This window comes from Acomys russatus, chromosome 20 (genome assembly GCF_903995435.1).
Source record: "Acomys russatus chromosome 20, mAcoRus1.1, whole genome shotgun sequence".
NCBI classification, from domain to species: domain Eukaryota; kingdom Metazoa; phylum Chordata; class Mammalia; order Rodentia; family Muridae; genus Acomys; species Acomys russatus.
Genome location: NC_067156.1, coordinates 12894860 through 12916745, shown reverse-complemented (window position 1 = coordinate 12916745; position 21886 = coordinate 12894860). Strand labels below are relative to the sequence as shown.

Genomic DNA, 21886 nt, shown 5'->3' with positions numbered 1-21886 from the left:
CCTCAGCATGCAGATGAATAACTTGTAAATATTAGCCACATTTCCTTCTCTTTCAAGCATTTATTCATATATTAACTTATTTATGTACATGTATGTACAAGCATATAGACATGATGATGCAAGTGTGCCAGTCAGTGGGAGAAATTGAGGGACTGAACTCAGGTCATCAGGCTTGGCAGAAAGTGCCCTTACCCATGGAGATGTCTTGCTGGTCCAGCTAGCAATATTATCTACCATCTAAATATAAACTTGGTTCTTGTGATTTTAAAATTGTTTCTTTAAACAAGAACATGAACAAGAGCAAGAAAAACAACAACACCAACAACACCAACAACACCAACAAAGTGGGCTAATGATACAAAATCCCAGAAGGGGCAATTCCATTGATGATTTACTGAAAATTAGGGCTCATAGCAACACCTTGATGATAATAGCCTTTAACCACTGTGTGAATGTCACTATATGTATAGCAGGAAGATAATGTGGCTGACACGACAGTATCAGAGATTTTCAGTGTGTGTGTATGTGTGTGTGTGTATGCACATTCAAGGACAATCTTCTATATGGATTATAAACCTAGTCAACTGGCACAAGACTGATCTGTACTTGCTTAAATCTTCAGACCAAAACAATAAGTCTTTATTGGCAGTTGTCACTCTGCTGAAGTCATTTTCAGATGAATACCCGGTATATGCCTTACTCACTAGCGGTGAACACTCAAAGGTGACCTCCTGGTAACTCTAATGCCACTTCCCCAGGAAGTCTCTGCAACATCATGTATACTCTATGTTGGGTTCTAGTTTCCAGGACTGCCATAATTTTTTGATACATACTTTAAGCCTTGAGTTACTCACATATTAAATTAATATAATAACAAGTTTCCTTCAGAACTTGTTGGCTCTGGCATGCTGTAACCTCATACAAATATCGCTGTATGGTAGTAGCTACCCAACATGTGTGGAGATGCCCCTTCCTTGCCTCATGGCATACAGGTGTCTTCACAGTGGTTATTCTCCATTGATGGAACCAATGGAGAAAATCTCTATGGGGCACATTTTGTGTTCCCACCCTGAGCCTGCTACGGCTTGGATTTTAAATGTCACCCACAAGTTTGTGTTCTGAATGCTGGTGGAGACTGTGGGACCTCTAGATGATGGGGACTATCTAGAAGAAGGGAAGAAGGAGGTCACTGGGGTCAGACGTTAGTGGGGATGTACTTGTCCTCTTCCTGTCCCTAGTTCTGCTTCTTACTTTGTCAGGATGTTGAGTCCTTTACTTCACATTCCTGCCACCAAGAGGCAAGCCACTTCTCCAGCCTCCCTTACAGGGTGACTTGAGCCCTCTGAAACAACTAGCCACGTTAGCTATTTCCTTCATTAATTTATGTGAGCTTTATTGTTGCAGAAATGAGAAAAATAACTAGCAGAGCTCAGATCAAGTTGTTATGTTTCTTTCCAGACTGTGTCTTTGTCTAACAGGGTAAAGTAATGCAATGGTTCAACAGCAGTAGAAACAAGACCAGACCCTGACCCCCTCTGCCTAATGCACATCTAAGGCACCTGCTTCCACTTCCAATAGGCTGAACAGTGCCTTCCTTTCAAAGGAAATAGGAACACTAGTGAGCAATCTGGGCAACATTTTCCAGGGCAACATTTTTGCAAACACATTAACTCTCATAGCCAATCTGTGAATTAAAAAAAAAAAATTAGTTTAAAAATAACATTAGTTATTCCAAAATTCAGTTTAACTTAAGTTCTTTAGTCTATAGATTTAGGAATAATTCTAATCCAGAGCTATTTCACTCCCAAGCCCCCATGGAATCCACAGGTGTCCTCATCTTAGAGGATACAAAGGGAATTCCACAAGTGGCATACTCTGCAAGGATGTCAGAGTAGAGCCCTGGTTTAAAAAGAAAAAAAGATTCATTTGTGGTAGAATAAACATTATCCTTAAAGAGTCCTATTCTAAAGTGATCTTATATGCCTAAAATTTTAAGTTGCATTAATTTATTTATGTGCACGAGTCTCTCTCTCTCTGCCTCCCTCCTCCATTTTGTGTGTGTGTACCTACTTTGGTGCTCCATATATACAGTGATCACAGGATAACTTTTCTCTTCTGCCACCGTGTGGGTCCTAGTGACCAAGCTCAGGTCATGAAGCATTGTGGCAAACACTTTCACCCCCTGAATCATCTCAATGGTCTTGATTGTAATTGCTTTATTCTATAGAATTAAACACAGAATTTAATTGCTCATTTTTTGGGGGGTGGGGAGGGGAAGACAAATCATTCTGATATCTTAGGCACTAGCGAGTTTCTCAGGATTTGGGATTTTCAATACTAAAACAGAGTTAGGTCCAAAGATATTGAACTGTGTGCTGTTTAAAAAAATGCTGGCTTGAAATCAGAAAATACACCACAGCCTTTCCATCCTAACGCAGATATGATGTCCAGTGAGTTTCAGAACATGGAGTCACCTGGGCAGCCCTCTCCTAGTGTGCACACAGTCTGTTCCAGAGGGTCATCTAGTCCAAACTCACGAAAAACCCTGACCACGATTCCTGCTATGTAGAAGAGAAGCCTGACGAATGCTGCAGCCATCTTACTTTCCTCTCTACTTAGCCCTCAGTATGTGCGTCAGGAACTGGGATTTGTGCTCTCATATAGCTAGAAAGTGAGCAGAACTGTCAACAAGCCTCCTCTTCGGGTCGGCAAAGCTGCCGTCCTCCAGTAAGCCGTTCTCCACTGCTTATCCCATAGACACCTGCTTTAGTGTTGTGAAACGTCATCATATGTAGGATTCTGTGTCTTCTTAAGAACTGATAGCAGTCCCTTATGTTTATCAATGATGATGTAAGCCTTTATACTATGTACTCCTAAGAGATGACGGTACTCTTAGGAATGACCAAAGAAACATCTGTCCTGCAGTTGAACAACTGTGAGCCAGGAAGTGAAGATAAAAGGAAACACATGCTGAGGTTTTGTTGGGTGACACAGTGAAGATGTTTTCAAACCTTTCTTCTCCCTTCCCCCACCCCACCCAGTATTCTCAGCGGCATCCATTTGCCTCAGCTTTTTGAGTTGCTGGGTAACAGATATTCACTGCTTTGCCTGGTCTTCTAATGAGGTCGGATAGATTTTGTTTGATTTCTACATAAATCAATTCAGTTTTGTGAGGGTTGTCTGAAATGAAAAACTTTTTGCCCCAGTTTTGTGGATGGGAATGGAACAGTACCCAAGAAAAAGGAGAGAGAACCGACTCCAGTGCACTTCTAACGCCCTCTTTTTTTTTTTTTTTTGCCATGGGAATCACATGCATTGGTTCCTGTAACTGGTTCCATAGCAACCGATAGGTACTGTCATCACGCAGAGTCATAGTACCATAAACAACAAAATCGTATTTGAAATTTTATTTGTACATACTCGGAGAGAAAGAGGGTTTTGCAATTTTATCCCTTTGAGAATAGTGGAGGTAAATGGAATTGTCAAAAGTAAAGAAAGCAAAAAAGAAAACCTAACACCCCTCTCCCTGGATCTTGGGGGGAGCATCTTCCCCACCTCTCTCCCTGGATCTATGGCGGAATGTCTTCTTCTTTGACTCGGTTGTTACAAGCTGGGTCACAACGTGTAAAATTTCAGAGTTGTCTGTGGATTGATATCTGCAAGTGTTAAGGCAGACGTGCAGCTGACTCGGTGGAGGTGGGGGTAGAAATGGGCAAGAGTGGATTCATTAGGTAGCGTCACATCTTCTGTTTGGCCCTCAGCAGTGAGGAAACATAGTCACCCATTATTCAAGGTGTCACTGACCATGTAGGAGATCTGAGAGTACCATAAGAGCGACGGTGTTCTGGGAAATTATCGTGCTGATTCATTTGAACACATGAGTGTGTGTTTTGGGGGATATGCCCTTGCTTTTACTTTACCTGCTCAAGGCACTTGCTTCACTCATTTTAAAACACACATCATTTGGCTCCTTAAAAAAAAAAAAGATATTTATTTTATTTAACTGTATGCATGTGTGCCTGAGTAAGTGTAAGTGCACCATGAGTGTGTGTGTGTGTGTGTGTGTGTGTGTGTGTGTGTGTGTGTGTGAGAGAGAGAGAACTTGAGGCAGCCAGAAGACACCAGGTCCCCAAGAACTGGAGTTACAGTTGGTTTGAGCCACAGTGTGGATTCTGGGAACCAAAACCAAGACCTCATCAAGAACAGCAAACACTGGTAACCATTGGCCATCTATCTAAGTCAAGAGTCTATGGCTCTTGATTTTCCCCCTGACTGACTATTCTGACTATTCCTTATTAGTCTCCTGTATAGACTATAGCAAGTAATTCTAAAATTTATTTGTCATCACACTCTACTCTGTGATCTCAAGCCTAGTTTATCACACTGTACGACTCCTCTAGCCTCTTGTATGTTTAATCTGCATTTCAAATATAATGTCTAGATCCAAGCTACTGAAGATTTACATCCAAAGGCTATGTCTTCTAGTTTCATCTACTTCAGAAGTAAAATGATTTTCTCCCAGTTACTTAAGCTCTCATATATGGTGTTACAAGGGAGGCTAGCTTAGGAGGTTCAGACTCTTTATGGCTAGGTTCTTGGTCTAGTCAATAAAATAATTTACAAAAGAGAGAGAAGGCCAGCAAGCAGAGGTTTTGTTTAGAAAGTGCAACTACAGCTGGCTAACAGCTGATATCAGGATAAGAACTGTGCTGTGAAACAATGGAGTGACATTTTCCTTGTGTTTTGGGGTGTGTCAATTGGAAGGTATTTCGAGGGTAGAGGCATTTAATTGTCAAGTTTATATTAGCAATGATTTGTGCAGCCAGGAGTCCTGTGCAGTGGAACCAGTTTTCTCTTACATTTGCCCTCAATTGTTTACCAGCAGCAGTAGGCCATACAGTAGTCAGCTGCTGGAGGTTTTAGGGGGTCTGTGTATGCTCTGGGTTGTTGTAGCTGTCAGTGCCTTGGAGATCTGGTAAGCATCCAGGTGAGTATGTGTGAGGACGATGCTCCCCCTTTCTAGAATCTGATGGTTTGTCTCAGTAGGTGCAAAACAAGGAAGTGGTAGTGTAATGAGGGGGGCATTGTGTCCGATTTCTCACTCCCGACCCAACACCACTTTTCAGCATCTTCATTTCTGCTTTTTTCATGTCCATCTATGAAACCTGGTTCTACCCTCAGAAAATATCTATAGCAAGAGCTTCACTCTACTGCGTCTAAGGGTGTCATTTCTTCTTCTGCATGGATTATTGCATTGGCATACTAAGTCATTTCCCTTCAGTATTGTCTGCAGAGTTTCTTCCTATATCCACAAGAAGCTCTATGGATTCCATGTGGGATAAACTCAGTGAAATCCAAATTAAGACACATTATAACCAAACCATGCAAAGACAAAGATAAAGAGAGATTCTTGGGAGTAGCAAAATAAAAGATATTGTTAGCTACAAAGGAGAAGCCATAAGGTTAACAGCTGATTATTCATCCAAACCCATTGCGGGCAAAGGCCAGTAGACATCCATCCACCAAGAATCTCTATCTGACAAAACTGAGGATGCTAATATATTCCCAGATGAACAAAAGCCTGGGACTGTACTCAGTCTACCATATATCCCAAAGGGGACCATCAAGTTGGAATGTAAGGATATTAAACAGTAACTTGAAGATGTATAAGGAAACAAAGACTCCAGTAGAGGGAACCGCATGGACAAGCACATCCTACCACAGGGATGCTGTACCTGGCCTTTGCATCTGGCTGCTAGTATGGAACTTCAAAGACTGTTGGAATTTCAGTGTGACTGGAACATTCTTGTAAGGCTAATGAGACAGCCCACTGTGGGCCACCATATGCCTGATTATATCACTGAAACTCTGGGCAAGGCCAACCTGAAGGGAGGGAGGCTGGAAATTGACTTCATCAATCTTGCCTTTGTCATGTAAACCTCTCTTTAAGTCTCTGGACACAAAGGGTCCAGAGGGTTCCTTGATGGCAAATGCGTTCTTGTGATGGGGCAGTGGCATGATCAGTGTCCCCAAGCAGAGGACATGGTTGCTGTGTGTCTGTCCCACCAGCTTGCCCCTCAAGTGTCCTCTTTAGCTACTTCTGGTCTGCATTCTTTATACAAAAACTGTAACTGAGTGTACAGTCCTTCCAGTGAATGCTTCAGTGAACTGTTTTAAAGGATCACCTAAACTGAGGAGGCTGTGGTAACCCCTAAATTCACAGCTCATTAGTAGGAAGTGTGGATGGTCCTACAGACTTACAATGGTTATCTTCAGTGTCCCTCACCAAACATCCTGTTCTAACTCTGAATAGTTACTAGCAGAATTCAATCTCAGAATAGTCACTTGTGAAATATCTACCGTATTTTTCAGACCATGAGATGCACCTGACCATAAGACACACCCAGTTTTCAGAGCAGTAAAAAATCCCTGAACTAAATTAGTACTAATATAATAAAATATTTATTAAAATGTAACAAAATAAGGTAATATTGAACAGTGTTAACTCAACAGGAGGAAAAACAACCACGTATAACTCCAATCTGATGTTGTCGTCTGGCCTCTGCAGGCACCAAACTCACATGCACATATACACATACCAACATACCTGCACACACACAGTTAAAAACAAAAATACATAAAAAAAAAATCTTGGTGGTCCAGACACTGGTAACACATGTGCTAGAAACTGAACACACTGCTTTGTTTTGGTAATACCAACTCTTTTCCTTATTTTTTTAATTAATTAATTTATTCACTTTAAATCTCAGTTGTAGTCCCTTCCTCCTTTCCCTCTTCTCTATTCCTCAGAGAAGGGGAGCCCCCCACCCTCCCATCCTAGCTCATCAAGTCTCATTATGATTGAGTGTATCCTCTTCTCCTGTGGCCTAACAATGTAGTCCTTCCTGTCGGGGCGGGGGGAAGTGATAGAAAAGCAGGCAACAGAGTCCATGTCAGAGACAGCTCCCCGCCCCCCACTCCTCATACTAGTGGACCCACATGGAGCCTGAGCTGCCCATCAGCTACATCTATGTAGATGACCTAGGTCCAGTCCATGCATGGTCCTTGCTTAGTGCTTCAGACTCCACAGGCCCCTTTGGGACCTGGTTAGTTAGCTCTGTTGGTTTTCTTGAGGAGCTCTTGTAGCCTCTAGGTCCTTTTATTATCCTCCCCACACCCCCGCCTACTTTTCCACTAGACTCCCTATGCTTCACCCAATGTTTTGCTGAGGGTCTCAGCATCTGTTTAATTTCTTACATTACATAAAAGATAGAGGTGTAACATTGATTATAAATATAAGGTAATCGGCAAATAATGTATGAAATACTGACTGCCACAAATAAAACTCATTATTATCAAAAGGTTTTGCCTGGTACCCGAGAGGAGACTTGAGTATAGAGTGGGAATATGTGTGTGCACAGTTTTCTTCTTGGCATCTGACAAGTGGAAAGGCGGTTGCCAAGAGATGGCTCCAGGGAAAGCAGCCACAGATTCCCTTGGGGTTCTAGACCACAAAGCTGGTCTAATTAGTTCTACCCTTATATTTTCAAGGTGCACCTGCTTCTAAACTAGAGTAGCCACAAGAGAATGCTCGAGAAGGGGATGTAAAAAAAAAGTCATTTGCTTGGTCCCATTTATGTCCAATGGCCGGATAGCCATTCTTTGCATCATTACCTCTGTGGTGGTGGTACAAGCAGGCACCGGGCGGTGACAGGGTCAGCCAGAAGCACTTTTTAAAAAGCAACTTGGGCACCAGAGATGCAGAATATGTGTAACCTGGATGGTATCACATGCTTTGCTCTAGCCGCAACTAAACTAGTTAGCATTGGAAAGCGGGAACAAAAATTTGTTATGTAACTTGACCCATAAGCCATTGATATTTTGGATGTTTTCTTTAAATAAAGAGTGCACTCACACAATTTCCAATGCTGTATGGTCTAACAATCCAGTTGAAAGAGAGCAGTTCACTATTGAAAGACAATATCTGTCATCAGACATGCTCTCTAGAGGTGTATGCAGATGCAGGAAGGGTTGTGAGCAAATCGAAGCCTGTCTAACTCAAATACTTCTTATCCATCTGCCCAGCCACTGTAAACATCTGTGCCAGGGAGCCTGGGCACAATATAGCAGCTTAATTAACAAACTTAGAATATCTTCCATAAGTCTACAGTTTAGACTTTAATTATTAGCTTTTTGTTGTTGTATTTTTTTAAAATGGGAATAGGGGAACTATTTTCTTTAGTTGTTCAACATCCTACCAGTGGTTCATGTTCCATGTGGTGGGAACTGACATGTCTTTCTTCTTTGAAAAAATTCAATGTTGTTGTAAAAAAAAAAAAGGTGTATTAAAACCAAGGAATAAAAAACCATAAGGTAAGCAGGACGGTAGTGGCTCACACCTCTAGCCTCAGCACTCAAGAGGCAGAGGTAGGCAGATCTCCAACTTGGAGGACAGCCTGGTCTATAGAGGGAGTTCCAGAACAGACAGGGATACACAGAGACACCATGTCTCAGAAAAAACACCATCACCATCACTACCACCACCATCAACAACAACAAACCCACAAGATAATAGTGTTTTAAAAAACATTTTTAATGAAGAAATAATTCCATTCCAAAATATAGACACACAATTAAATAGTTTAATCACTTCAAAATATAACATGTCCCCAGGTGGTTCCAACACACACACAGACACACACACACACACACACACACACATACACACACACACACTACTTAACAGCAATATCAACAAAACAAACAACAGACTATAGTAGATTTGTTACAATACCAATGAATATTGTGAACTCTTTAGTGTTTCTGAATGGGTTATTTCAAATGGGGTCAAATAATAGTAGTCACAATTTAAAATGTCTTATGTTAATTAGCCTCAAGATGTAGTGAGTGCTTTTGATTTTTTTTCTATTTCTTTTTGGTTCAAAGTAAAAACGCCCTGTCTTCTGAGGACACAGTGGAGTTCTTTGCTTGTGGCTCCTTGCATGGAATCGAACCAAAGTGAATGCAGCAACCAAAAGTTGCCATATTTACAAGACCTATCTACACTTAACAGCCAAGAACTAATAACAGTGGACGAAGATGGTCAAAATAAGAGCAGACGTCAGTGCTAAATTATATTGCAACAGTTTGGCTCATGCATATAAGAAAATACATAGTATATATCACACAAAGGCCACAATCTTAATGCAATTCAGTTCACATCACTACTTACAAATGAACCTTCCCTGCCTTAATATAGATCATCCGGTAATCCATCTTCATAATCTCCAGCACGTCTCCCTCTGACCAACCAAACTTACCCCAACTTGCATCCTGACAAACCACAACCAATTCCTGAATCCCATACAGTAGATTTCACCTGCCTCTTTTGCCCACAGTGCTGTGGGCGAGGGGTGGCTGTGTTAGACCAGTGCTTGTTCATGGGCCATCAGCTCTTATGGACATGGGTGTGCAAGTCATTGTGGAATAAGAAAGAGCAACCCCTGCGGGATATAGTTGAATAGAATGGACAGGACAGACAACACCTGCTGGGTTTGCATTTAGAACGGGCCCCAAAAGTAAATTTGGAGAGCCAAGGAAAGAAACCCACCAACAATCACAAAACCCCAAAACAACACACGCCATTTTGTCTCGGTTACAGGACAGGGGTGTTCGAGTCTGGTCTCAGTGCTGACGTGGAGCTAAGAGAAAGAAAAGGTGGCTGGTTAGTGAGAAATTGCTCACTGGTTGTGGTTTTCCAGAGAGTTCTTGGGATGGCTTTGTATGATGGAGTCAATACTGTGGCATGGAGCTGCTTGGCAATGGAGGCTGTGACAAGAGGGAAGGTTTTCAGGAATGATTTCAACCTTAGACACACATTGCGATGTAGGGGACCAAAGAGACAACATGGACCAGCTCGTTCTAGCCAGTGGCTGAGGGGCACTGGCAGGGTCTGAGCTCTGATGTAAGTACTATGTAGCTCTGATCAGAGCTGACGGAGATGCAGTTTTCTGGAATGTAGTGGTTTTCAGTACTTAGTATGAGGCACCGATGGCCACCTGCACCATCTAGAGAGGTGTGATTTCACAGAGGATGATGGGCAGGGGGAGAGAGATGAGCGTTAAGACACACCAACAAAACCCGCAAGAAAATCCACCTGTGCAAAGAAACCGGGGAACTGTGCAGTTGTGCGACTTTGGTGCTAGCCTATGCTCAGGGAATTTTGTGAGGCGGGTTTTCAGGAACAAAATAGACTGAGAACACCCAGGGACAGCATGAGATCCTCTACTGATGCCGGCCAAGCCCTTGGCTGTCCTCGAGGCAAACGATTTTGTTGAAAGGGTAGCCAAGGAGATAGCTTCTGACCAAATGCAGAAGCAAGCACATAGAATAGCCTTCTGCAGACAGTGGGGCCAGAAAGGGAGATCTTAGCCACTCAATTACAGACCAGGTGTGTGGGGGTGGGAGAAGGCTGTTGGCGGCCTGGTGAGCAAAATTAAATCTGAGGCCCACTTAGACCATACCTTACTTATTCTGAACATTCCCCCCCCCCTCCTTCAAGACAGGGTCGCATGTATCCCAGGCTGGCCTCAAATTCACGTATGTAGTGAGGATAGCCCTGAACTCCCGATCTTCCTGCCTCCATCTCCTGAGTGCTGGGATCATAGGCATGTGGCACCATGCCAAGTTTATACAGCTCTGGAAGTCTGAACCCAGGGTTTTGTGTAAGCTAGGCAAGCACTCTGCCAACTGAGTTACGCCCTAGCCTGGAGAAGGTCTTCTTCACTCTCTGTTGTATACAACTTTATTCTAGAACAATGATTTCCACCTCATAGTATGCATCAGAACGGTTAGGAGGGCTGATTAAAACAGGGATCACTAGGTCTAAACCCCAGAGTTTCAGATTCAGTGAGTCTGGGTTGGGACCCAGGAATCTGCCATTGCTAAGACTTTTGGGTGACACTAAGATTGCTGGTCTGAGGGACACATTCTGAGAATCACGGTTCTGCAGTGATGTTCCCTTCTTTCTTTTAGGAGATAAAATAACCCCAGGAATTCCAGAGAGGCTTGAAGTTTAAGACACCCAGCAGGTGCCTGGCCTTTTCGTTTCCTTACACATCAGATCTTGAAACAACCGGTTAACTTTTTCATTTTCCCCAGAATCTCTAAGGGCAGTCATCTTGAGGTCTCTCTAATGAGGGGACTCTCGAAGGACCAAGGACCATCCGCAGGCTTTCATCATCTTTTGCCTGTGACAGTTCTCTCACACACCAGCTTCCGCCTGAGTGTGAAACTCCAACAGCACACGGAAGAGCCCACCATCTCCTTTCACGTGACCACACAGCGCTGCATGCAGAACAACAGGTGGCCAGGTAAGGCAATCAACATTCAGAAAGGAAAGCAGAGCAAGCGCACTTTAAGCCCAGACATGGAAAGCTGAAGGCCTCAGAACTACCCGACGAGGGAACTTGTCAATGAGCAGAGCTGTATAAGACATAAGACATGCTTCTAAGGATACACTGTGGAGAGCGAGACCTGGAGGAGGTCAGGTAACTGTAGTCTGTAGGGGGATCTTATGGCACCTGTGGTTTATAAACAGCTTTAGTAACGAGTATTCCAAAACATAGTTCACAGTTTTTTTTTTTAAAAGAAGATCTGTGCTGATTTTAAAAACTAGATTATATATCATTTGAATGTTGTCTCTCTTTCTTTTTGTATATGATATCTATTTGGAAAACAGTATTTACACTAAATTCTATGGCTGACTCTTTAGAGTATTTGGAAGGAAAACAACCCAAGTTGGAAATAAGGCCCCCCAAGAACTCATTATTCCTGTTGGTATGTTTAAGACGTTTCTCAGAGGGACTTGGGGATGTGGGCAGGCCAAGGACCCTTCTTGGCTCCTAGATTCTGAGTTTGGACACTCAGAAACCAAATCCTATTGAAGGTTGTTGTCCCCCCTCCCAAATTGCTATGGGGGGGGGGAATGTATAGTATATAATAAAACTGTCTTTGCTAAAATCTCAAAGAATCCAGAAAGAAAAATTCTAGCTACAAACAGTATTAATATTGTCATTGTAAACTGAACGGGTTCACTATTGTGTGCAAAGGTTTAAAACGCTCGTTAGTACTACTGTCCTGTGTAACAGCAGCAGGCTCTTGGCCTGTGGATATTTGCCTTGGACCAGGGATGAGCCATGTTATAGAAGATGGAGTTGATAAGTTATCTAGGAACAGAAGTCTCGTGCCCCCACCCCCCTTCTAAGACACACACCTATGAACTACAAATTTTAGAACAGAAAGCTAGCTGCCCTATAGGCATCAGAACACATCTTTAGGGGAGGGGATTGTTGGAGCTGTTGGGTGAGGTGGCTCCTCTCTCCAGGCGAGGGTGAGGCTGCTTCCAGGCTGCTGTCTTCCTCCTCTTTGTAGGTGCAGCTCTCTCCATCACCGGGTACCATGTTACTTTCATCTGTCTGACTATAGCTTGCCTGGGAATAAGGAGTGTGTAATTTTTTTTTTAACAGATGAAAACTGTTTCTAAATTAGGGAAAAGTAGCTTCGAGTCCCCCACCCTACCCTTACACACACACACACACACACACACACACACACACACACACACACTTATTGTATTTCCCTCCAGTGTGTGTCCTCTGGAAGAGAAGTCAAGTTCTCTTCACTGAACCTCCTTCTTAAAGGGACCCCTGGGGTACTTCTGAAGCTTGTGAGGAATTGGAGGCATGTTATTGCCCACAAACAGGCCTATACCCTGCCTGGAACTGAGGAAGAATCTTTCTTACTCTGTAGGTCCCACATTCTGCCCTTATTCATGAACGTCTCTGCCTCAGTGGCTGGCTGACTGATGTCAAGCTAATGAAGTTAGTTCGGGACCCTTGGGTAAGAGAGGTATGTACTTTGGGGGTAATTTTGGTATTTCAGTATAGTCAGAAAGTTCAAGTAAAAACATAGTGGTTATATAGTTAGTCTTAAAATTTCAATTGTATTGACCCCACTAAGAACATTATTGTAGAGTAAAAGGAGCCATAAGGGGAATACCACTATTTTTTTTTTTTTTTTTTTTTTTTTTTTTAGTACTCTGTAGGATTTTAGATGCATTTTGCCCAACTGGCTGATTTAGCAACATGCTGGCTAGTGCTTAGCTCCTGTGGAGTGCCCTCAAGTTGGAGTATCCTTGCAGTAATGACAGAGGACACACCTGTTTCATTTTCACTGCCAAATTTCCAAGAAAATAAAAAATGAAAAGAAAAAAAAAAAAGGCTTTTAGGAACAGAAAATAGATAAAGAGTTTTTAATGTCAGTTTATATCAAGGTAATTTTTATTACTTAAAAAAAATAAATGTTTTCTTAAGAGCAAGCCCCTAATGTTTAAATAATACACAGAACAAAAATGATTAAATTGTTGGAGCTATTAGAAAAAAAATGCTATTAAGGAAAAGGGTTTTCTTTTGGGGCTAGATTTTCTATGGCTGGAGTGAATATTTTAAAAAACAGCTCCTGAAAATCTTTTCACAATAGTCATTGTAATTTGGACAGCGCGTGGGGTTTCATTTTCAAATGCAACAGAGAGTGAACATTGTAGTTATAAGATCTCTCCTAATAGCGCAGGAGGTCTACCCTCTCAGTGTAATCTCATTCACTTGCTGTGAACATGGACGTGGAGCTAGTATGTTTGCAATGTTTGAGCTGGTGTGTATCCTTTACTACTTGGTATGTTGTTGAAGAAATATGTTCATTCCTAAAATTAGCAACCAGGGTTGGCAGAGTGCATTAAGGGCTACTCTGTAGACTCATGTGATTCCACAGTTGGAAGGGTTATGTAACTATACTAGACACAAGTCCTTTGGCCAGGCCAGCCCGATTGCTGTAGGAAGTGTATTAGCCTAGACTATGAGGAGGGACCACCAAATGGCCAGTAGCTAGAGCTAGAGAAACCATCTAGACTTATGGGGCAGTGGATCCCTCTATCATTGCAGGTAGCTGAGTCTTGGCCTGTTTATAGAAGTTGAAGTAACAAAGCAGTTCTGAGTCCTGTGACTTCCCCCATACTTCTGTAAGGACTGCAGCAGCTCCCCAGTACTGCATGGGAGCTAAAGATGGGACGTAGTGGAGGGATGCATACAAGCGCATGACCACAGCTAATTATGCTGTACTTAAGCTCTTTAAAACTACATGTACATGGCCACCTCCTGCATGTGAGGTAGGTATAATATCACTAGTACCGAGGAAAGTGAAACTCATAAAGGTTTAATAATTTGTCTAAATTAAGCTAAGTTTTGGTGAGATTCGTATTTCAAAGTGGGTCTAATAAAAGCCAGATCCCAAGACGTAGACCATGATACTCAAGTGATCTTGACAGTCAAGTACCAGACTCTCAATGATTAAAACATTTTTTGATTTGAGAATTTGTCCCATGGCTAGGTAAAGCTTTAGAGTGGGATGGACTAACCCAACGATACCTTAAGTTAACTGCCATCATGCTGAACCCCTCAGTGGGATTTAATTAGTCACCCTCAAAACACATGGCTGCAGGATTGCTTTCCTTCGGCTGTGCTGTCCCTTGCTAAGGTGCACGCATTAGTTGTTTTGGAACTAAGATGCTGACATACAGAGATGCCGACGTACCTTTGTGCTTTCCTCCTCTGATCTCATTGGTCATGTGGACACAGAGAGTCTGGCACATCTCAGGGGCCATGGCTGTTTCTGTGACAACTGTCCTAACTGACAGGTTAAAAAGTCAACTACAGGGATGTCTGGGGGATTGACGTGGGGTTATAGTGACCTCTGTGGTTGGAGTTACCACTCTGGGGAAGCAGGGAAGCAGTGTACTATATTATATATAGAGAGTGACAGTGAGCTTAGGCTAAGGGTCATCTCAGCTCAGCCTCCAGTGTCCGTGCCTCCTCCCAAACAACAGGGTACTTACTTGAGAGGAGAGTGAGAAAAGGATATTGCATTCAACCTTGCAAGCTGACCTGTGGGTGACAAAGGACACAAACAAGAAAGGTGACATGTCAAGTCTGTGAGCCAATCAAGCTGGTGAATTATTTGGCGGGAAGCCATGCACAGAGACACAGAGAGAAGGAGAGAGTCCAGAGATTGACAGGTGCATTCCATCCACCCACCCTGTCACCTCCAGATGACACAGCCTTTGAGGAAAACCGCTCCAGCATACTCCAGGATACACATTTGAGGGAGAACACATGGCCCCTCCCCCACGCATTTCCATGGAATCACCAAGCATGGAAAGACAAGGAGAGAGAGAGAGAGAGAGAGAGAGAGAGAGAGAGAGAGAGAGAGACAGAGAGAGAGAGAGAGAGAGAGAGAGAGAGAGGAGAGAGAGAGAGAGAGGGAGGAGAGGAGAGAGAGAGGAGAGAGAGGAGGGAGAGGAGAGAGAGAGAGAGAGAGAGAGAGAGAGAGAGAGAGAGAAGAGCCAGAGACTCATTGGGTACTGCAAAACTCCAGCTACATCTTCTCATTAATAGAATCCCCCTTTACTTTACTCATGTAATATTAATTATTAATTCATTAAGAACCTAATATTTGTTGTAGACAGGAGAAGTCACCTAAAAAAAAATCTAGAATTATAGTTACTGTTTTCACTAAACCCCAGAAATGGATGCTAAGCTCTAAGAGAAAGATAAGCAAGCCTCTTTAATAGCCCAAATCAGACTGCTGATCTGGCTGCATTTCGCCCCCATAGACCCACATGAGATGCATAGAGGATGCCATTGCGTAGACTTCCCAGAGATCAGTGACTGCCTCATAGAAGGCTAGATTCTTTCTGTGGATTAGGCACAGAAGTCACAAAGAATGAGCACTCACCAGGGCTCTGTAATCAGCTGAACATATTCGTAGCACAGGAGCATAATACTACTATTATTATTATTATTGAAATGGCTTGAAAAACATTTTCATTGCTCCCAAAAGGCAGTTGCTAGGCTGGAAAGGCTAAAGGAACATTTTAAAGCAACACTTTGATTGGGTGACCTTGGAAATCAGTGTCTCTGCTGCTTGGGAACATTTCACAGCTCCGTCTATAAATAACACAGAACCAAGAGATAGTTGCCTCTCACTGACTCTCTGTCCTTCACTGACAGAGGGGGGGCGGTGCCGAGAGAGGCCCGTTGGTGACCTAAGGCTGTGGAGAAAGCTTGTGTGGCCACTAGACAAAGAGTCTGATAGAAAAACAATAACCTGCCGGGGCTGAGACCAGCTGGTCTTTGCCAGACGAACACCCCTGAGCCCCCAAAGCCCAATAACATACCTGTGGAGAAGCAGGCAGTGGAATGTCCCTAAGGGGCAAACTCATTACTTCTGGCAAGAGTAAGTAATGATATTATTCCTGATTGCATGAGCTATGTGCTGTGAATTCTCAGATGGGGTAGTATACTTCAGCCTGTTTCAGTGTCTGTCTGTCTGAACCTTGCTGAGCAGAGGCTTACAGTTCCCGCATTGTTTCTCAGTAAGTTTTGTCACCTTCTTACTTGTGTTTGATGTGGCATAGGCAACGAGGAAGCCAGAGACAATTCAAGGGAGGAGCTGTATTGGTGTGTATTTGTTTTCTCTGTGCCATGTTCTTTATATAATTAATACTATTTTTCAGCTTTCTATCTGATATGTGGACTTCTATTTTTACATATGTTTTCACATGCGGTGTGTATGCACGTGCGTATGTGTGTGCATATGTGTGTGCATATGTTTGTGGGTACGCGTACTGGTGTGAGCATAGGGAAGCCCAGGATTGCTCCCCACCTTATTCCCTGATGTTTCTTAAGTGAACTCAAGACTCACTGATTGGCTAGTTTGGCTAGCCAGCTCAATCCAGGGATCCCCATTTTTCTGCTGCTGGAATTATAGTCTGGGCCATCAATGCCTTCCTTATATTTAAACGGATTTTGGAAACCCAAAGTACAGTCTTCACACCTGCTCTGCAGGTGCCTTATCAACTGAACCATCTCCCCCGGCCTCTATATTTTAACTTAGGAGGAAAAAAAAAACCCTTGTTTCCTCACAGTCCTGAGGTGTTTGCATTGGTTGTCACCATGACCTGGCCAGCATCACAAAGGTCCTTTGCACTTTCCAGATCATAATTTGGAAGAATAGACAGCGAGGAGGCATTTAAAACATTGCCGTCTGGGATGCATGAATGCTACCAGAATGGTCTGGGAAAGTAGGGAAGAAAGAGGGACGAAGGCCTGCATTTTCAGGGAGGGGGCAGGACCCAGCTGTGGAGGGCTGTGGAGAGGGGCAGGGCCGCTGCCGTTGCCTGTGTACCTGGTAAGCCTCGTCCTGTAGCTTGTGCTTCAGGAACTCCTCCATCTGCAGCTCGCTCTCCAGCTGCCTCACAGACTCATTCTCGTAGTTCTCATCCTCAGGCTGCTGCACATAAGAATCCCCGTCTTCCGGGACTCTGGGAAAAACCACAGCAGGTGTTTGGAGTGCCGTCTCTGCAGAGCAGAGCACGTGGCACTCTGTGCTCTCGTTCTCCCCTCAGGTGTTTCCCCTGAGCCCCCAGCTCACGCTCGTATCTTCCTTGACCCAAAGGAAAACATTAATAAAGGGAAAAAGGCCTGGAGAAATATGCAAACAAAATGTTTTCGTGTTTTAATCTGGCAAGGAAGTCATTGGCCATTTATGTTTTTTATTTATGGTATACAGAGATGATAGCCCTTAAACTGTTCTACAAGGCAAGCTTGTCTGTAGAAGGAATGCGTAGTTTCAGAGCATGGGAGGTTCTTTTTGATCCTTTCAGAAAGGAGAGTGAGCCCTCTAGTGAAACAATCCTTAAGGAAATGTGAACATAATTTAACGCTCTTTGTGTTGCACCACATGCTTAAATACACACACACACACACACACACACACACACACACACACACACACACACACACACACACTTAAGCACATTTTATAGTAAAGTAAGTCTTATAATATCAGTGACTTGATACTTGGATATCCCATAGTTCTTGGCCTTACATATTTTTACTAGCCTGGAATCTGAAGAATCCATTTGCATTGCCCAATTTCATTATAGAACAAGCAGATAGGAATGACCTCATTGCCAGTGGGGACTCTCCCCACCTATCCCTCCCACCCCTAAAGAACTTACAGGGCTGAACACAGATTCGTCTCCTAAATCAAACCACGTTCTTGGGGCTGACACAGTTTTTAGGCAGTGCTGATAATAAAACACCGTCCAAGAGGAACAGATGAGTTAAGGAGCGTTTGGGAGAGACATTAACAATCATTGTTCATGGTTACTTTATCTATGGGGCAAATTATTTTTGGAGGTTTGGGGGCCAATCTAAAAGAGTCCGTGAGGCTCCTATGAACCCTCCATTTTCAACTACCAAATCATTAGCTGGAAGCTGGTCCTGGTCCCTGGCTACCAAGGGAGAGCTGGTCAGAAGTGCAGAGGCTTTTCCTAGCCTTGGGTTTTAGGACTGGGAGTAAAGATGTGTTAGGCAGATGCTATAAAGTGCATAATAATAAAAGCTAAATATTCCCACATATATTTACTAGAAAAATATGACAATGAATTCGCCGCTTTGAATTACACAGCAAGCAATTCTAGATTTTATAGAAAAGGACAAGAAAACAAACTAAAAACAGAACCGCTCACACACTGTCATTTTAAATGACGCTGTAACCATTTTTGCGTGCTCTTAACAGGCTGCTGCTTCACAGCTGGCTTTCAAAACAGGCCTCTTTATAACTTCCTTACATCTGGTCTTTCACTTATTACCTAGAATGAGAGCCAGAGCACCAGAAACGCTACCGGTTAGTCTCTTCACTGGCTCCGTAAAACAGCCAGTTTCTTTCGTAGGTAAGTTTGAAGCACTTTTCACATTTCTGTTGTATTTTAGTGCTCGCAGCCCTTGCCCCACATTCATCCTAACCCTCGCTCCATCCCACCTCGCTTCCTTCACTTCCTTCTTCCTTTGTCCCTTCTCCAGCAGAGCTCTTCAGCTAGTTCCCCAGTTTGCCCTCAAATTTCAGCCTCAGTTTCCGCTGTTGATGGAGGGTCCTGGCAAGCCTAGTGGGAGTGTCACTGATGCTGCTGGCTTTGGTCAAATGACACAAATCGGTCTAGTCAGGTAATGAGACAGATGAGAGGCACCAGCTGTAAGGGTCCATGGTTTGGAGTCACACATTCTTTGATACACTATTGGGAATGTGAACTCTTAGTCTTTAGCACAAGCAGGCTTCACCTGTGTTCCTATGAATGCACAAACTGCCGGGATGGAGCTGTTTTGCTCTTTGAATGACAGCCAACAGAGGCCCCCTCTTGTCATTGCTGTCTGCTGTGGGACGCAATCAGCCAAACAGCACTGTCTTTGACAAGCGGCCAGCCTGCAATTCTGGAAGTCTGACTCCTGGGAACTCTGCCATTGCTCTGAAGGAACAGCACGGCAGCAGCCGAAGGTTACTGCAACCACAGGGGCTCCAAGAGCCACAGTTCCTGTTTGAAGAGTCCTTGCTCTCCTCACACACCCTCTAGGCCACTCCCACCAGCTTTGGAAGGCTGAGTTCTATGGACTCTAAATAACTCTGTTCACCTGGCAGCAATATTCGCTCAGGACAGAAAGGAGACAGCTGTCCCGTGACTCAGCAAAGAGTCCGTGTTCGGTGCAACTTGAGGCTTGGGATTGGCTGGCAAGTAAGGTTTGTGAGAGATAATATACAAGTGTGTGCGTGCATGTGTGTACGCATGTATGTGTGTATACATGTATACAGACAGATAGTCTTTCTTGGAAGGCATCTCTCTTGGGCGTTATCCTAATAAATGCGTCTCCTGATGGTCTTTTGCCTACTTCCAGCCTTTATCGTAAGTGGGGTGGGCTGTGTTGGTTGCATAAAGAGCCAAACCTTGTAGTGGTGTCAAGAATAAAGTGGTGGCTTGAAGGGTTGGTGGAAGTCACCAGGGACTGAGGCCCTGGATGCAGCGTTCACCAGTAGGCATCTGAAGAGTTCCAGAAAGTGACCAAGGGCAAAAGCTATGCAAAACTCAGGGCAGAACAGATGGTGGAGGAATTGCGAAGAGACAGACCGTGGAGAAGCTAAAAGTGTGGAAGATGAGAACCTGTGACGAGCCAACAATACTAGCTAACAGGACAAGGACTATCGTTTGAGAGAGCTGTCAAGGGTCAAAAATCTGAGAGTCTTGACGCCAAGCTCAGGAAGTGTCACTGTAGCCCCTGAGCATGGATCTGTAAGTCCAGAGCTCTAAGTGTGGTGCCTTTAGATTTCAAGGCTTAGAGCCACAGCTTTGGAATTCATACCCTGGAACTTGGGGCCGTCAGTGCTTAGGGATCTGCCCCTTGCGCATCTGTGACTTTTATTCATATAGAGGAAAAGAATCTCTAGCTGTTTGTGATAACAACCCCTGTAAATAGTTTTTGAAGGACAGCTGTATATGTATCTAATGAGTCAGTCAAACTGGGCTCCTTTATAAAGATCCCATGTGTTTAATGACTTTTATCCAATACTTGGGTAGTGTTTGCACACAGGCCATTCCAGCACCATGGTTGCCCCCTAAGTGAAAGACTAATAAATTAAGAAGACAAGGCAACTTCTGAAGTGGCAATTGACTTGTGACTTAGGGTTTGTTTTACAATTTTACCATGATACAAATGTGATATGCATTTACCAGAGCCCATACTTGGAGTTTTGAATTAGTATCTCCCCCACACTAGCAATATGTGTATGACATTGCCTTGTGATTTCGTGGCATCAACAAGTTGTAGCTATCTGTCAGTTAGGTGGGTCAGAAGGCTAATGCTTGATTGACACCCTAGTGTGCAGTGTTGCTTGGTGGCAATGCACTACAGCTTGGTTGTATTAAATACTTATGTCTTTATCATAATTTGAGGGCCATCCAAGCACAGTGCCTCCGGTGAGCCAGGCTTTCATTAAGCACTGATTGTTTTAGGTTACTGATACGCTCTGGAAATCAAGAAGAGCCCCACCTTCACCTCCACCCCGCACCAAACTTAAATGCAGCACTCTCCTGTCTCTTCTGGCACAAAAGGGGAACTGCAGCCTTTCAGGTTTTGTTTTTGTTTTTTAAATTTTCTCAAGGCTGCCTATCAATTGTTGTGCAACTGAGAAAATGTCTCCAAGAACAAGATACTCACGTGTCACCGTGCATGGTACTTGAAGCTCCACCGTGAAGGTACCCAGGTTTTCGGGCGTGGATTTGGGCTAGAAAAGCCTTCTCAGAGGTGGGTGATGGAACCAGATCCTCAAATTGGGTTCTTGCAAATTCAGAATCCACAGTGCTTTCGGTTTCACTCGCCACCTCTAGCGGGCCATTGAAGAAACAGAGTGCCTCCTTAGGAAGCTTATGACTCAGAAATAAAGGCCCAGGCTCATCAGGAAGCTAAGGGCCTAGAAACAATCCCCAGGTTCTAACACACACCAGTCAGTTCCCCCCCCGCCCCTTCTAATGTGAGAGTTAATACTGAAATGAATATCTATAAAATATTTGGGTTTATAGCATTTTCTTTTCTTTTATTCAGGGCTGTAGAGGTGACTCGGTGATTAAGAGCTTCCTGCTGTTGTATAAGACTGAATTCTGTTCCCAGCTCCCATGTCCAGTGACTGACAACCAGCTACAGCCCAAGCTCCAGGGGATCAGAAGCCCTCTTCTGGCTCCCACATAGACAAAGCATGAGTACAGGCACACACACACACACACACACACGCACACGCACACGCACACGTACACACATGCGTGCACACCCATGCGGACACACAGACATGCATACACATAAATGAATAATTTCCCTTAAAAATTTAAGGTCTCCTTTTATATTTGACAATGATCAGGCGCCCACGAGGGACCTCCTAGCATAAGGAT

At 43.6% G+C, this 21886-nt stretch overlaps 1 protein-coding gene and 1 long non-coding RNA gene across 5 annotated transcripts in view; one reads left to right on the top strand and one right to left on the bottom strand.

Annotated features, from left to right (window-relative positions):
• Window positions 1-10550: 10550 nt before the first annotated feature.
• Dtna (dystrobrevin alpha) overlaps window positions 10551-21886 on the bottom strand; it is a 358243-nt gene continuing 346907 nt past the window's right edge. The window contains exons 20-23 of one of the 4 annotated variants that reach the window (XM_051163351.1): window positions 21162-21327; window positions 17299-17434; window positions 14948-14996; window positions 10551-12491 (exon numbers count right to left, since the gene is read on the bottom strand). In XM_051163351.1, the coding sequence (XP_051019308.1) occupies window positions 14979-14996; window positions 17299-17434; window positions 21162-21327 (320 nt within the window). In that variant the 3' untranslated portion in view covers window positions 10551-12491; window positions 14948-14978. Of the gene's footprint in view, window positions 12492-14947; window positions 14997-17298; window positions 17435-21139; window positions 21328-21886 lie in introns of those variants that run through there. The other 3 variants (XM_051163344.1, XM_051163346.1, XM_051163347.1) reach the window with 3 other exon arrangements.
• On the top strand, window positions 16143-21730 carry LOC127204381 (uncharacterized). The gene is made up of 4 exons (XR_007832460.1): window positions 16143-16347; window positions 16529-16571; window positions 21106-21199; window positions 21546-21730. It is a non-coding gene; the product is annotated as an uncharacterized LOC127204381 (long non-coding RNA).